Source organism: Lepidochelys kempii, chromosome 8 (genome assembly GCF_965140265.1).
Source record: "Lepidochelys kempii isolate rLepKem1 chromosome 8, rLepKem1.hap2, whole genome shotgun sequence".
Taxonomy (NCBI): Eukaryota; Metazoa; Chordata; order Testudines; family Cheloniidae; genus Lepidochelys; species Lepidochelys kempii.
The window spans coordinates 63,824,141-63,840,545 of NC_133263.1; the positions used below are offsets into that span (position 1 = coordinate 63,824,141).

The 16,405-nt window shown below is 43.6% G+C and overlaps 1 protein-coding gene across 1 annotated transcript in view; it reads right to left on the reverse strand.

Annotated features, from left to right (window-relative positions):
- Positions 1–16,405, reverse strand: part of LOC140916619 (coagulation factor XIII B chain-like) — a 148,434-nt gene that overhangs the window by 51,322 nt on the left and 80,707 nt on the right. Inside the window, exons 9-10 of the mRNA XM_073358292.1 lie at positions 5,039–5,177; positions 960–1,136 (exon numbers count right to left, since the gene is read on the reverse strand). Coding sequence (XP_073214393.1) covers positions 960–1,136; positions 5,039–5,177 — 316 coding nt within the window. The remainder of the gene's footprint in view (positions 1–959; positions 1,137–5,038; positions 5,178–16,405) is intronic.

The window sequence follows — 16,405 nt, forward strand, 5'->3', positions numbered from 1 at the left end:
AGTGGCTGCGAGGATGGGAGATTTAGAACTGGACCTCTGATTTGGAAGACGACGACTCTCCTTCCGTTGACCACAAAGGCACCATTCCAGATGGTGCCAGCAATCAGTTCTGAGTTGGAGAGACCTGCAGAGATGTGAGCATCATGGAAAGGATGAGCCCTCAAAGGTACCCAAGACTGTCACAGTACCGAGCACTGTAGCAATCCTGCTGGTTATTCTGCCTGTCGGCACTGACAGCATCAGCTCTTGTGCTACTAGTGATGCTGGCACCGACAGGGTCACGGGGTCCCCGGCAACTACCAATGCCTGTGGCGTAGTTAGTACTGAAATAGTGTGGTGTGGTGTCAGAGTTGTGGAAGCAGCTCCTTCTGGCTCTGGACTTGATGGAACCTGCCTAGGTGCTGGAGTCAACAGGGCCATCTTCTGAGGTACGGAAGAAGAGGGGTATTTAGACAGAAACCACATTTTAGTCTTATCCCCATGCCTAGCACACCACAGTGCCAGGGATCCCTGCCTTTCTGCAGTTGGCAGTCTGCTTCTCACAAATCTTTTTAGGCACTGAGGATGGTGAAGAGTGTTGGGACTCAGGCACCGCAGGAGGTGCACTCCTTTTCAAATGCTGAGACACTCAGTGCCAAGTCTGACTTCAGTGCTGAGTCTGAGCTCTCAAGGCTGCCTCCATGAGTAGAAACTTTAGCCTGACTTCACAATCTTTCTCCGCAAGAGGCTTCAAGTCCCTGAAAATTTGGTAACACTCCCCCAAAAGAACTTCCCTGAGGAATTTCCAGACAAACATGTATCAGAGATGATCTAGATGTACTTAATCCTGCCTTACTGCAGAGGAATGAACTTGATGACCTTGCAGGGCCCCTACAGCCCCACATTTCTGTCATTCCATGTTCCCAGCTCACCAACGCACACCTCGTCTTATTTGTTTTAATTGCAATACAAACTCCTACCTTGGCAAGTTGGTGGTTGTGACCATTCTCCATCTTCACAAATTACATCATTCAATCCCATACTTTCAAATCCTTCCTGACATTTATATTGCACTCTAGCACCAGGCAGATACCTTCCCTCCTCATTATTGACAATAATAGCATTGCTAACTTCAGGTGGAGCGCCACATGTTACATCTGAAAGGGGAGAGATGTATAAATAGATTAGTACTGATAAACTCTAAATGTAGTATCTTATTTTCTTTAAATAGATAATGTCCTTTTTAAAAAAGTGCACTTACATAAATGAAGGTTACTTGTTTGTAATTGAAGTTCTTTGAGATGGCTCTACAGTTTCCAACTCACAAGATATTGTACCACCTAGTGGTGCCTAATGGTAATCTTCTCCAAGCAGCATCCTTTAAAGCTCTCATACCCACCTTTTCTATGCCTCCCCTTCGAGTCTCTGAACATTCGGAGGACAAGTCTATATGAGGTGGTGTGGCACCTATCTATCACCTCAGTTCCTTTCACCGACCGACCCCAGGAAGAGGAGCAGAGCAAAGCACATCTCCACAGGGTAACTTTATAAGCCAATGCTCTGGCAGAAGAGTCTGAAGCATTAGCAAAGATCTGAGAATGTGCTTTGCAACATTCTGAACTTCCATTAGGATTGCGTTTGCCAATCTCCTTTTGTAATCTGCCAAATCCTGCGCAAACAGTGCCATCTTTTCCCATAAGTGGAATTGATAGCAGACCATAATTACTTGATAATTTGCTACCCTAATGCCAAGAGAGGACGAAGAGAACTTCTTTCTCCTTAGGGAATCACACTTCTTTTTTTTTTTTATGAGCAGTCATGGCTTGTCCAGACCTCATCTTGCTAGTGGCAGCAGTCACCACCAGCGAATTAGCTAGAGGATGTATGCGAAAATATGAAACCCCCCCTGAGGGTACCTGATATAATTTGTCTGCCTGCTGGAAATAAGAAGGCAAGAGGCAGAAATGGACCTAACAGTCTCAGCAGACTGCAGCAGACCACTGAGAAATGGTAACAACAGCCTCCTCTTGGAGGTAGCTCCAAGACCTTTCCTCAAACACCAGGTTTTCTCCATTCGTATTGAAGTAAGTTCCACATGGACACCCTGCAATCCACCAGATCATGGAACTGCAGAGCATCGTCAGAAAGTGAAGAGGGAGAAGTCACCGCCCCCTCATGCTCCTGTGGTGACAAATCAGGAGCCGTGTCAGCGTGTTCCTGTGCAAAAAAAAAAAAATAACCAAAGGACCTATCTCCTTATCTTCTTCAGACAGAGTATCAGGCAGCACTGCCTGAAGTGCCCCTGGATCCTTTCCACCTAAAACGTTGGATCAATAATCCATATAAAGGACAATTGAAAAATTGCTGCAGAGGAGGAGGAGGCAGGGATGAGTCAAGAGAAAAATGAATAATGTCCTCTGCCCTTCTCCTTTTTTCCGCTGAAGAGGATGCAGACCTCAAAACTGGTGAAGACTGTCTCTCCCTTGAAACTCACTGTTTCGCACTTGGATCTGAGGAATGTTGGTAAGCCGAATCGTTGTACAACAGGCACTAAAGTAAAAGCCTTCTTTGGATCAAAGGATGGATCTGGATTTGGAGGAGAGGTTGAAGCCAGAACTGAAGACCTGAATGGCACAAGATCCAGTGAAATCCTCAGATCGACTTGGTCCTTGAACCTGAAACTGACTTCAGTTTTGGAGGCAGAGCCATGGAGACCCTGTCAGAATCAGATAGATCCAAAACTACTGACCTACAGGATCTGTCACTGCTAACTGCTCTCCCTCACCAGCTTTTCAGAACAAGCACAGCCAGAGATGACAATGTGCTCTAAATGGCCGTCTTGTCTTTCTGCATTAACAATGCATTCAAAACCCTGACTTCCTGCAAAGCAGGATCTGGAGTTGGACCTGATGAAGGTCCATTAAAGTCATGGAATCCATGACCTCCATGATGAAATCATATCCTTAGCAATTAAGAAAACCACTGGCTAGGTGCCTCACACATTTCTGATGCCACTGAATAGGAGTGCCTGGAATATGATCTAGAAAAGGGCCCAATGGATTACAAAAAGGCCACTGGACAGGTGTATGCCTCAAATGACCTCCTGGCCAACCACTTGATGGTACTCCTGTCGCAGGATCCAAGGAGGGGTGAAAACGTCTGGAGGAGGGGTAGTGAGAGTGGCTGCGAGGATGGGAGATTTAGAACTGGACCTCTGATTTGGAAGACGACGACTCTCCTTCCGTTGACCACAAAGGCACCATTCCAGATGGTGCCAGCAATCAGTTCTGAGTTGGAGAGACCTGCAGAGATGTGAGCATCATGGAAGGATGAGCCCTCAAAGGTACCCAAGACTGTCACAGTACCGAGCACTGTAGCAATCCTGCTGGTTATTCTGTCTGTCGGCACTGACAGCATCAGCTCTTGTGCTACTAGTGATGCTGGCACCGACAGGGTCACGGGGTCCCCGACAACTACCAATGCCTGTGGCGTAATAAAGTAGATAGTGTATCCTGTAGAGATCATCTCCAAAACCTATTTGACTGTAGTGACCGACTCCCAACTCTGCATGAAGTGGTAAAGGCAGTCACCTAAGGGACGAAGGCAGGGAAATCAGAGCACCTGATGAGGATGGTAACTCAGGTCCTCCACTAACCTGTCAAAATTGCTGCTTTGAGGTGGACAGGTGCAAAGTGGGAGGCTCAGAAGTGTATGGTTTCCCTCTCTGGCATCTCTATCTCTTTTGGTGCAGTTCATATGGCCGCTGGGAAGTCAGGAATTAGGCCAGGTGGGATCTCTGAGCCGTCTGGGACTTGCTGAGCTTCTCCTGTAGGTGGGAGTATAAATTCTAAGAGAACGTACGGTAGCTCTAACATCCTTTCATGTTTGCAGAGATTCATCTGTGCTGTCTGGGATCAACTTAAGCCCATCAAAAGGAAGGTCTTCCACCATATTCTAGAACACTTTTGGAAATCCAGAGTTGCAGCCAAGTGGTCCTTCTCATACTGCCGCCCATTTGATCGCTACAATGATAGTTAGCAGCAGCATCAAGGGAGGCTTGTAGAGCTGTTCTGGCAAGTAGTTGTCCCTCTGGAATAATTGCCTGGAATTGCTCCCCAGTAATTGCCTGGAATGTGCTCTGCCAGTTGGTAGTGGAGGGGGGAAAGGGGAAAGGGGAAAGTGATAGCTTAAATGATTGTATTTTGCCATTAGCGCCTGGTAATTGGTGATTCTAAATTGTAAGGAGACGGAGGACTAAAATTTCCTCCCCAGTAGGTCCGATGTCTATGATCTTTTTCATGAGACATGATGCTGCCTTCCATGTTCATTAAATGCATCAACTACCAAAAAGTTAGGTGAGGGATGAGAAAATAAAAATTCAGAGTCCTTGATTCAGACATAATATTTCTTACCCACTCTCTTGCATGTAGGGGGAATAGTATCTAGAGTGTGCCAGACAATCTTCACTGGGTCCAGAATAGCTTAATTGACAGGCAAACCTATGCAGGCAGGTGATGGTGAGTGGAGGATATAAAGCAATTTATTATGAGGTTCTTTCATCTCCTCGAGAGGGATCTATCTGCAAGGGGTCAGCAGTTCTCCTGATCAGATCCCAGAACTGCTTAAAATCATCCACCAAGGATGGAGGAGGTGGTATGCCAGCTTTATCCAGAGATGAAGAGATGTTAGTCATAGGAGAGATGACTTCTTTGGCTATAGCTTCCTGCTCGTCAAAGGATTCTTACTGAGGGCCAGGTCTCCTGAAAGGAGCAGTTGATGCAGGTTGTCTCTCTCTGTGATGTGGCTCAACAGTCTGAAAAATTGTTGGCAATAGGCTGTCCAAGAGTGCCAATATGGCCAAGGAGGAGGTGCATAAGGCATAGAAAGAGCAGACTTTTTTGGGTTCTCATACTAGTGAGACATTGGTTGCAACTTTGTGCCATGAGTAGTTATAGCCTCACCAGAGGCTTTTGGAAGGGGCTTCTATAGGTGTGAGGGGGAGAACCATGAATCAATATTTGAGACACCTAGGACATCAAATTCTCTTTCTCAAACTCACTCTGTAATGGTGGAGTGCCTGGAGGGCTCTGAGGTGAAAGCGTTGGTACCAGGTGAAGGTCAGGCGATCTCGATGTTCTTGGTACCAACACGTAGGAGCTGAGCAGTCGAGAATCGGGCATCTCAGATATAGCCAGGTTCTAGGGAAAATGGAACTCCTGCAGTACCAAGACTTTTATCAGTACTGAGTCTTTGGTCTGCACTGAGGTGATGGTGGCTGAGGACGCTGATGATACCTTACATCTCAGTCCCCCCCAGGGAAGCACAGTCAGAATCCAAGTGGGCGTCTTCAATACTGAGGAAGCAGAGGAAAAGCTCTTCTTGCCACCTTGGTCTGCTAACAGTACCAATGATCTCTCCTAGCCCAAACCTTTACTGTCTTTCAGCCTACTGGTGACCTGGGTACAATGGCACTGGAACAGTTTTCATAGTGGGGGGTGCTGAAAGCCATTGAACAATGTAAACACTGTATATTATGGAAACCACTTCAAGCAAGGGGATGCTGCCACACCCCCCAGACCTCCTGCCTGGGTATCTGAGGAATCAGCAGCCTTGTGGGTAGCTAATTGGAGAGCAGATGGTGCCAGAGTTGCTGAAGACATTGTCAACCTTGGCTTTTTAGAGGTAGATTCTCTACCTGGTGAGCCAGGGGCATAGTCCTTTGAGGACTCATGAGTGGAATCCTGTGTCTTCCTTTTATATGCCATAGAGGTGTGGGGTCTGATACCATGGAGGCAGCAGATTTGCACAGAGACTGGCCTCGGGGGGCATCCCTTGGCCGGGTCAGAAGCCAGGGGTAGAGAGTTCTCCATTGAAGATGAAGCTTTAGTTCCCTGATTTTTCTGGCTCTTGAGATGAATGCCAGATAGAAGTTGCAATGGATCAGTTCATGAGACTGACTATCATGATCCAAGGCACAGGGGGTGAATAACACAGGCTCCAGGAAACATTGGCCCCTTCTTTAGAGACCTATTGGAAGAGATGGGAGTATGTGAAGCGCTACAAGGTTCCACTCACGGTTTACCCAAATTTATTCCATTGGAGCATGCATTAGAGCTTTCACCTGGAGAGCAGGGGATCCTGCCCCCAGAACCCACATAAGACAGAAAGAGAACAAACGCTGGTTTCCAGAGAATCTGGACTCTCGTTATCAGAGGGTTAAATTATAACAATACTCCTGGCTCCACCTCTTCCTGTTTTAGACAGTTTTCATTTGTTTTTAATTATCAAAGGGACAAATTCTGAAGACTATCCTCAGTTTTTCCTCAGTCCCTACTCAATAAAACTCTCATTGCAGCCATTGGGATTTTACCTGAGAAAAGACAGAGTAAACATTTGAGAAAGAACTTCAGGATCTGGCATAGGAAGAACTGTCTGGAAGAAACTGTCATAGTTCAAAATGACAAAGACTGAGGGCACAAAACAAGGGAGGTGGTGTGTGTGTGTGACTCAGATTCCAAATATGATCCATATCATATCAGTGCCACCTGTGAGTTAAAGAAAACAATATATCTCTAATCCCCAAATAAAACTTTTCATTTGAATAAACTGCTGACTGCTGTAGACTTAGAACTATTAGCCTATAACTTCGATGCCACACCGTTTGCAGCACATATACTCAAATTCATACTTTTCTCCTGTTATTTTTTTAATTTTCAAATATTTCCTTGTATTCTGAAACATATTCTGTTACAGATTTTCATTTTCCTCCCATTTTAGTGTGTCAAATCTTTAAACTGTTATCTGCTAACAGCTTGAAATGGATACATGGTGAACATGAGATTCATCACTATGTTCATATGTGCACGCACTTTGGAGTTTGCGTGCGTGCCTGTCTGTTTATTGTGTGTATCTTCTGGACTAATACATAACCATACTTCAAGAGGTAGCTTTGCATATATATGCAGACTAGTGTATAATCATGCAACGTACTGTGTTTTCCTAATAAAACAAGTTATTTTTTATATATTTGAATAATACAAAAGTAGGGTGAAAATCAAAAAAAAGAAAAGAATACTTTTTTGTAAAACCTGGGATTTTTTTGGTAAAAATCAGTTTAAACTGAAAACGTAGGGGCTTATTTGTACCATATTATGTTATTTTCACAGGTGCTTTTTCCAAGTCAGTCAAAATAAACTTTTAAAAATAAAACCTCTGAAAACATGTCTAATTCATTTCTCTTTATATTGTCAATTGCAGTTATTGTATAATCATTTGGGCTTTGACATTTAAAACATATAAAACCAAAAGCAACTTACAGATACACGTTGGAATAGGTAACCAGCCATTCTTTGTGCATTCCACTGTCTTTTCCTTATTCCATTTCAAAGTGAAATCCACTATTACAATCTATGCTGATTACATCCTCTTCCTTGAGCTCTGACTTTTGAGGGTGGCAGGTTCCACTATTACAGTTTAACAACTGGAAACAGGACATTAGGTCCTAAATCACCCCTTCAATTGAGACTATTTGACTTTTTTTTTTTAAATTAACTTCACTAGCATTGTCGTATCCGAATATCTTTTGTATAAAATTGGCAAGGTGAAATTCCTATGAACTTGAAATCTACAGCTGGAGTATTTGCTTGCAATAATATATTTTATTTTGGGGGTGAGAAGGGGGCATTGGTGGATATAAGTGTCATTCTGATTATCGTGGACAAACTTTCTCAAAAAATGAAATCTTGCAGTGAGACCGAAAGGTGATCAGACTGGATTTCTTTTATCTCTTCTGGCAGTTCATTCCATACTGGTCTTCTATTGTGTGTAGTTGGATGGAATACGTGGGCTCAGATAGTTCAAGGTGTTAACACTACCCTGTCACAGTACAGCACAAACATAGTTCAGGATTTTGAGTACATAGTCCTGAGCCTGCTTAGTCCCAGGGCAAACACACTATTAAAATCATTTTATAACTTTAAAGACACATAAAAAGGAAAAACAGTTACAGCATTTGATATGTAAGGTATCAATTAAAGTTTTTATTTTAACACTATCCCTCTTTCATTTCCCAGTTCCAATCGAAGTAAAATCCATTATTACAGGCTACTTCGATTTCATCCTCCTTATGGACATGAAGTCTTCTCCCATCTTCGGAGTTTGGAGGATCTGCTGAGGGTAAAGTTATTTTATTTTTCTAGGGGGGAGTGGGTAGTTGTTATGATAAAGCCTTTCCACCATAATCAGAATAGTACTTCTCAAAAAGGCAATTCTTGCAAGTGAGACCTAAAGCTGGTCTGACTGGATTAGTCTAATTTCCTCTGGAAGTTCATCCCACAGCTGGATTCCTTTCACCAAAAATGGCTTGTATGTGGCACTTTCTCCTAAGCTTGGTGATCATCTTGTCCCAGAGAAATCAACTGCATCCCTAGTTGCTAAATGGAGATGTGATTTCCAATGTAGCTAGGATCTGGTCTATTACTGGCTTTGTGATCATGCTCAGAAGACCTCCCACAATATGTGAGTTCTGGGGACAGAACCCCTGCTCATTCCAGGACAAAATTCTACCTCCTCTTCTAATGGGATTCTCTACATAATGGGATTCTCTAATGGGATTCTCTGAGTGGACCCTTTAAAGGTTCACCCTGAGAACAGGAATGCTAAGTATAATCCTTAGTGCTCAAATGAGGCAGGGCTCCTACAACTAGGGCAGCTTCGCTATACAACCCTGATTCATCCCCAGAGCAGGTCCACTTTAATAGTAAGGTTTCAAATGGATCTTTCTTTGCTTCCACTAAACCCAAATAGCCCTTATCTACTCAGGAATCACCCCATTCAGGTCTCTGACCTAGAAAGTCACACCTACATCACATATATTTTACTATATGACATCATGGGAACGGACAAAGCAGGCTTGGTGTTAGAAATCACTCTACAGGGCCTCCTTTGTACTATCAGTATATGTCCGGCACCTATCCCCAGGGTACCTATACATCAGACCCACATGCCAGAGCATTTGCTATAATCCATATACAACTGAATATGGGAGTGATACAAAACACAATTGCTAAACTATGAACACAATGAATATAATTACAATTCACTTAGTGGAATAAATAATTCTGGAGAAGAACCAGGAACAGGGATAGGAGTACATAGTGAATTTCTACAAACAAATACAGAAATACTAGGAAGGGTCACCTGCTTTTGCACAATGAACTCTGCAGTATTTTGGAGGATGCACTGAGCCCTGTTTTATCAGGCAGTAGCTCCGGCATTCAGAAATATTTTCTAGAACTACACAAAAAGGAGGCTGCATAACTTACCTTTCCCTATCAAAGATTTCATTCACTGTTTTTAACTGCTTTCTCCAGTGTGCAGTACATTCTGCTTTTTGCCCTTGCAAAGTGGAGCTGAAGATGTCACCACTTAAAGCCATGACAAGATGGTTCAATCTCATGTTAAATATTTTGTGTTCACTGCCATCCCTCACTTGTTTCATTTCCACCTCTGAATCCCTCTGTGCTATTGAAAACAGCCATTACTGTAACTGCCCACGGCTTTGTGTGATATCAGGCTTGTTTAGTATCCCTGCACGCGAGAGAAGGGTTAAGCCAAACTGTTGTTTAATCTTTTGATTAACTTTGTCTTTTACCTTGTCCCCTAGCACAGAAAGCCCAGAGTATCTGAATGATGAGACAGCTCAGCAAAATCATCCTGTGCTTGATGAAGTAAACCCAGCGCTTGTAATGGCAGCTGTGGAGCTTTGGTCATCTCTGGATCCTGTCCTCACCAATTCCTTTTGAAGGCTTTCTAACCCTCCACCCCCAGAGCTCTCCCCACGTCCCTCTGTCAACATCATGGTACAGAGATAACATGTGTAAACTCCCCCAGGAATACAGCCCAAGTTATTTTTTTAATATCCTCTTTGATTTCACAGAAGGTCTCTGCTCACCACATTTCCTCACTCCTTCACTCTATAACCTACCAGCAGCCATGTATAGCACAAATCCTTGATTAGAAACGTGTACAAAGTTGGAGTCATGACAACTGACTCTTGTATTGCAGAAGAAGAGACGGAAAACATTCAACCGTTATAAATAACAGATTCAACATAATAACCTGCTTAAGGAACTATAACAGAGTTCATATAAAGAAAAGGAGTACTTGTGGCACCTTAGAGACTAACCAATTTATTTGAGAATGAGCTTTCGTGAGCTACAGCTCACGTCATCGGATGCATACTGTGGAAACTGCAGAAGACATCATATGCACAGAGACCATAAAACAATACCTCCTCCCACCCCACTCTCCTGCTGGTAATAGCTTATCTAAAGTGATCATCAAGTTGGGCCATTTCTAGCACAAATCCAGGTTTTCTCACCCTCCGCCCCCTCACACACAAACTCACTCTCCTGCTGGTAATAGCCCATCCAAAGTGACCACTCGCTTTAAAATGTGTATGATAATCAAGGTGGGCCATTTCCAGCACAAATCCAGTTTTTTGTGCTGGAAATGGCCCACCTTGATTATCATACACATTTTAAAGAGAGTGGTCACTTTGGATGGGCTATTACCAGCAGGAGAGTTAGTTTGTGTGTGCGGGGGGGGGGGGGGGGCGGAGGGTGAGAAAACCTGGATTTGTGCTGGAAATAGCCCAACTTGATGATCACTTTAGATAAGCTATTACCAGCAGGAGAGTGGGGTGGGAGGAGGTATTGTTTAATGGCCTCTGTGCATATAATGTCTTCTGCAGTTTCCACAGTATGCATCCGATGAAGTGAGCTGTAGCTCACGAAAGCTCATGCTCAAATAAATTGGTTAGTCTCTAAGGTGCCACAAGTACTCCTTTTCTTTTTGCGAATACAGACTAACACGGCTGTTACTCTGAAAAGAGTTCATATAAACGGATTTAACACTCTGCTCAATATATTAAAATGTATCACAACTGACGCCTTCTGTTACACACACCCGTTTTGGATTATCTAGCTGCTGGTTCATCCTCTCGGTGAAAGTGGCAGTATCTTCAGCATGACTCCCAGTCCTCTTCCCTCCTCAAAGGCACCAGCTGGTGGTGGCAGCTAGGCTGGCAGATGCAGAGGACAGATCCCTGATGGTATATCTACCTTTCAGGTTTTTACTTCACATTAACTGGTTACCAGTTAACTTGATGTAATTTAAATATTTACAAAGGCTTGTCTGGACGACACCCAGATATTTGTGGCTTACTCTAGCTGATGTCTCTTTGGTAAACCAAAACATTTGGACCCCGGAACAAACATTTGAGGAGCATCTTCATTACCCTTTACATTTGTGTAAACGACCTCAAGTTATCTGGCAGACACTCAACTTTAGGTTAAAAACATGACGCCCAGGCCTGAGAGACAGCATTTTGCCAGGAGAAGGTGGTATTGTGAAAGCATGAATGTTTACCAGTTATTGATTTGGAGTTCATTGACTGCACAGACACTTTGCATTTTGGAGTGAAGCAGAACTTATTCCAGTAAATCATGTTTTGAGGGAACTTTCCACCAAATGCTAAAGTCTATTAGTAGTATTTATAGTTACTACTTTAATGTGTCAGACTCCACCTCATCTTCCACGGCCTCCTGTCTCTCTGGGAAGTATATTACATACAGTTCATTGCTTTTTGTGGAGACTCCCAAAAAGACAGAAATCACAAACACTTACAAATTAAAGATCAGCATCAGTGTATCACAGTACCGTGTATGGGATAGGCATTGGCTTTCACAGGAAGAAGCAGCAGCAATTTGGGGGATGGAAAATCTAGTACATCTCTACCAAATACCCACAAAGTGATGTTCTGATCTCCCCATTTTGTGATAGTGGTTCCAAACTCATGGTTCTACACTCAGAATTCAGGGAACACCCCAGTAAGGAGAATACGTTCCCAAGCCATGCTATAGGGTATGGTGCCACTGCAATACAAGTCCAGCGTTAGTGAGATTTGAGTCAGGTGACCCTGGGTTACTATTGGCTTGAGTAGCTTCACTGATTTTTATGTTACATCTATGTTATGACTTTTTTAACCTGGTCTCAAACCCAGGACTCTGACATCCTCACTGCAGCATGCAGATCAGACTCAAACCAACCATATCCCAGATTCCCTAGTGCCCTCCCAAAATGTAGCTAGTCTAGCCCTTTGACCATCGTGCACTGTGGGAAAACTTGACTGTCCACTCTGCATGTTGCAGAAACTATGAACAGCCCACCGATACATCCTGTGAAGCAGTTAGTTTGGTCTGTGTGCCCAGCTACTGGAGCCAGCAACCTGGAGGAGGTGCTTTTTGAAAATCTTCTCTTGCTTGCACTTTCACGCCTGTGTTGGGAAACAAGCAGAGCTGCCATGAGACACTGGTGTAGAAAAAAGGCACCTAACAGAGCTTATCATGGAGCAGGAGGAAGGCAGGGGGGTGCCAGGACCCAGGCATGGCAGACTAGCACTGACTGACCCTGCTTACAACACTTGGTATAGCCACTGATGCCCCCTATGTAGACTAGTGCTTCTAGATAAGGGCCACAAGCACAGGCTGGTTGGGACCACATTGTCATGCAGACCTGGCATGACCACCAGGGGGTTCAGAACTGTCACATGAAGAAAGCTACATTTCTGGAGCTTTGTGAGCAGCTTCCCTGGACCCTCCAGCATACAAATACAAGCAGGAGGACAGCCATGTTGGTCCAGAAGTGCTATAACTGTCTGGAAGCTGGCTACTCCAGACTGCTACAGGTCTCTTGCCAACCAGTTGGGTGTTGAGAAGTCAACTGTGGGTAAAGTGGTGTCAGAGGGTTGTAAGGCAATCAGGCGTGTGGTTTACCCAAAGGTGGCAGGCATAAAAGATAATCCTGAAGTAACTGCTGGCTTTGCGAGAAAGGGGTTTCTAAATGGTGCGGGGGCCATTGCTGAGACTCGTGCCCATAGCTTGCCCTTCTCAAGGAGCACATGAGTACATAAACAGCAAAGGGTGCTACTCCATTTTTATGCAGGCTTGTGGTGAGGTAGGGATGGGGCTGATTGATCATGGGGGTTTCAGTGCTCAGGGAGGGATGGGTACATTGCACAGCAAGCAACTATTTATGAATGACATGACCACTTATGAAATGGGGGCGCAATTCACAAGATGGATTGCTATAGATGATTGTATTGAGGAATAGTGTTTATACACTAATTCCTAATTATTTATCTTTATTATTTTAAATACAGATTGTATGATCTGATGCAGTGATGGCAATAAACTTTGTTGATGAAATAAAAAGTTTTATTTTATAAATGTGTATTAGAGAAGTACAACATTCACCCCCTGCCAAACAGGCCAGCTGCCAGTGCCACAGAAAAACACCAGTAACAACAGAACCTTTCAAAAACTATTTGAAAAAAAAGTGCTTGAACAAATGGAAACAGTGAAACCAGTTACAAGACAGAGACCCCATCATTGCATGACCCCTGCCCCCCCCCCATTCTCCTTTATCTTCTTTCCCTGCTTGCCATGCACTTGGTACTGGGAGAGGGAGGAGGAGGCATCCACAGGGGAGTGGGTCAATATGGAGGGATGCATGGGGCAAGCTTGCACTGCCCAGCCACGCATAGGGCCCCGCGCATGGGGCCCAAGCAGTTTCTGGACTGCATTGCACGGTAACATGCAAGGGACTCAGGCCATGGTGTGGGTGATAAGCAGGAGCCAGTACGCTTGCGGCCATTAGCGATATCAGCTGCTCAGACAGTTCTTTCTGTCCTTTTCCTTTCGCTGCTATTCCTGTTCCAGGAACTGCAAAGCAACTGTCTGAGCCCATGCTGAAAACCTGACCTCAAGCTGTGCAGCCAGCCTCAGCCTTTTCTCTTGTCATGCCTTTCCTCTGCCAGAAGTCCCCGTCTTTGGTATTGTTTGTTGGCCCTCTCCGGAACATCAACCACAAGTTCATCACTGAAACACTTCCTCTTGGAATGGGCCATGAAAGCCCAGTGACCTAGGCTTCTGCTGCAGTATGGATGGTCTGTGGATGTACAGCAGCCAGTAGAGGTCAAGGGGCCTGAAATAGGAGTTAGATACAAAGGGTTATTGTCTCAAATAACTCAGTGCAGGAACATAGGAAAAATCCCTGTGGAAGTTCAAGGACATAAAATGTTACTTTTCCAAACTGAACTTCAGTGAGGCAGATGCTTCATGCAACAGAAGCTCCTTGGAGACAGCCTGGTTAATCACAGCAAAAGAAATGCAGAGGCAATGGTAAGTCAGAAAACAAAAAACTGCTTTCAGTTTTTAAGAATAGCAGAACTACTTGGGTTTGGAGGGGGACGAGGGGATGTGCCACTAGTGGCCACACTACAAAAACTTTGTCTATCATTTCAAGCCTTCCACATTTTGGAGGACATAACAGTTCTCATGGTGTGCAATTGGCAAAGGAGAGGTTATTCCAAGCTGCTGGTGGGAAATCTGCTGTGTACACAATAGAAGTATTCAGACATATAGTGACAAAACAGCACATCTTTGAGTTGAGTAGGCTGGTCAGCTACCATGGTGGCATTGGAAAATATGCCCTTCCCTGAAAAGTGACTACCCATCTGGAGTTCCCGCTTCAGGAAAACTTTGCAGCTAGTCAGCTCCCATGATTGGGTCAGGGAATCAACAGGATGCTGTATTAGCTTCCACCTAGCTTAACCTGCATGCAAACACACAGAATTCCACAGCCATACTCCTTCTCCTGCTATATTTCTGTAAAAAAATGAAAACCCCAGTTGAATTTGGCATGAATGATGGTCATTTTTGAACTGCATGGACTACCTTTAACCTAAATGGAAAACATTCCTTCACCTACACAGAGTTCACTGTTCCCAGGCAGCACATTACACTGTCGAGTGGTTACAGAGCAGTGTACTTTCAGGCATGGCAATGAAAGGTTATTATTTTTAAGAAACAGGAGTGTCTTTGAAGTTTGTTTTTGAAGTTTTTTTGTTTCAGGGTGGCTACTTTAAAATCTGCTATTGAATGTCATCGGGAATGGTAACATACAAAAGCCAGTAGGAGAACACTTCAATCTCCCTGGACATTCAATAACTGATTGAAGTCTGTTTTTGAAGTTTTTTTGTTGAAGTATGTCTACTTTTAAACCTGTTATGGAATGTCCAGGGAGATTGAAGTGTTCTCCTGCTGGCTTTTGTATGTTACCATTCCTGATGTCTGATTTGTGTCCATTTATTCTTTTACGTAGAGACTGTCTGGCTTGGCCAATGTACACGGCAGAGAGGCATTGCTGGCACATATCATATTATCACAGTGGATGTGCAGGTGAATGAGCCCCTGATGGTGTGGCTCATGTGGTTGGGTCCTCTTATGGTGTTGACAAAAAACTACAGAAACAGACTTCGAAGAGAAACTGCAGAGTTACAATTCATTTGCAAATTTAGCACCATTAATTTGGGCTTGAATAGGGACTGGGAGTGGCTGGCTCACTACAAAAGCAATTTTCCCTCTCTTGGTATTGACATCTCCTCATCAATTATTGGGAGTGGACCACATCCACGCTGATCAAATTGGCCCTGTCATCACTGGTTTGCCTGCATCTGTAATTACCATTCCATGCATCTGAAGAAGTGGGTTTTTTACCCATGAAAGCTTATGCCCAATTAAATCTTTTAGTCTTTAAGGTGCCACCAGACTTCTCATTGTTTTAGTGAGGAAAATGTGAATGAAATGAAAACTATAATACAGTTACATCTCATTGCTGTCTGACAGTTTTAGATGCTATTTCCCAATAAAGGAGTTTTAATATTTGAATGAAAAACTCTGGGTGAATGATCCTTTTGCTTTCGAATACCTAAGGCAATAAGGGAGCTAAATCTGACACCTAAGCAAGAGAATGAACTGCTGCATCTCACCTGTGATACTCTGAAAACACGATACAAGTCAATAAACTTGTCATTTTGGATCAATGTTTCCAAAGAATATCCACAGCTAAGTAAAGTAAGTGTACTCTTGTTGCTGCCTTTCAAAACAACCTCCATGTGTGAAGTTGGGTTTTCAACTTTGACAAGATTGAAAACCAAAAGAAAGGAACTGACTGAACAATGGATCTGATACGCGGGTAGCCCTTTCATCCTGTGATCCCGACTGGAACAAGATCATGAGGAACAAAGAGGCCCACCAGTCACATAAAGAAAGTGAAACTCAACCTGATCGTCTTTATAGTGTTTTGTTTAAAAGTTTTGTCTAGTGTTAGTTATATAAAGTCGGTTAAGCTAGAATGTATTGCATTATTATGATTTTATGAAAACTCTAGTCAAAAGATATAATTATGTTGGGTCATGAGCATCAACAATTTTCTTTAACTGGGACACGAGAAAAAAAGTTTGAAAACCACTGACCCTAGGCAATCTCTGTGCCAATGCAAAATTGTTCCCGATGGTACATTT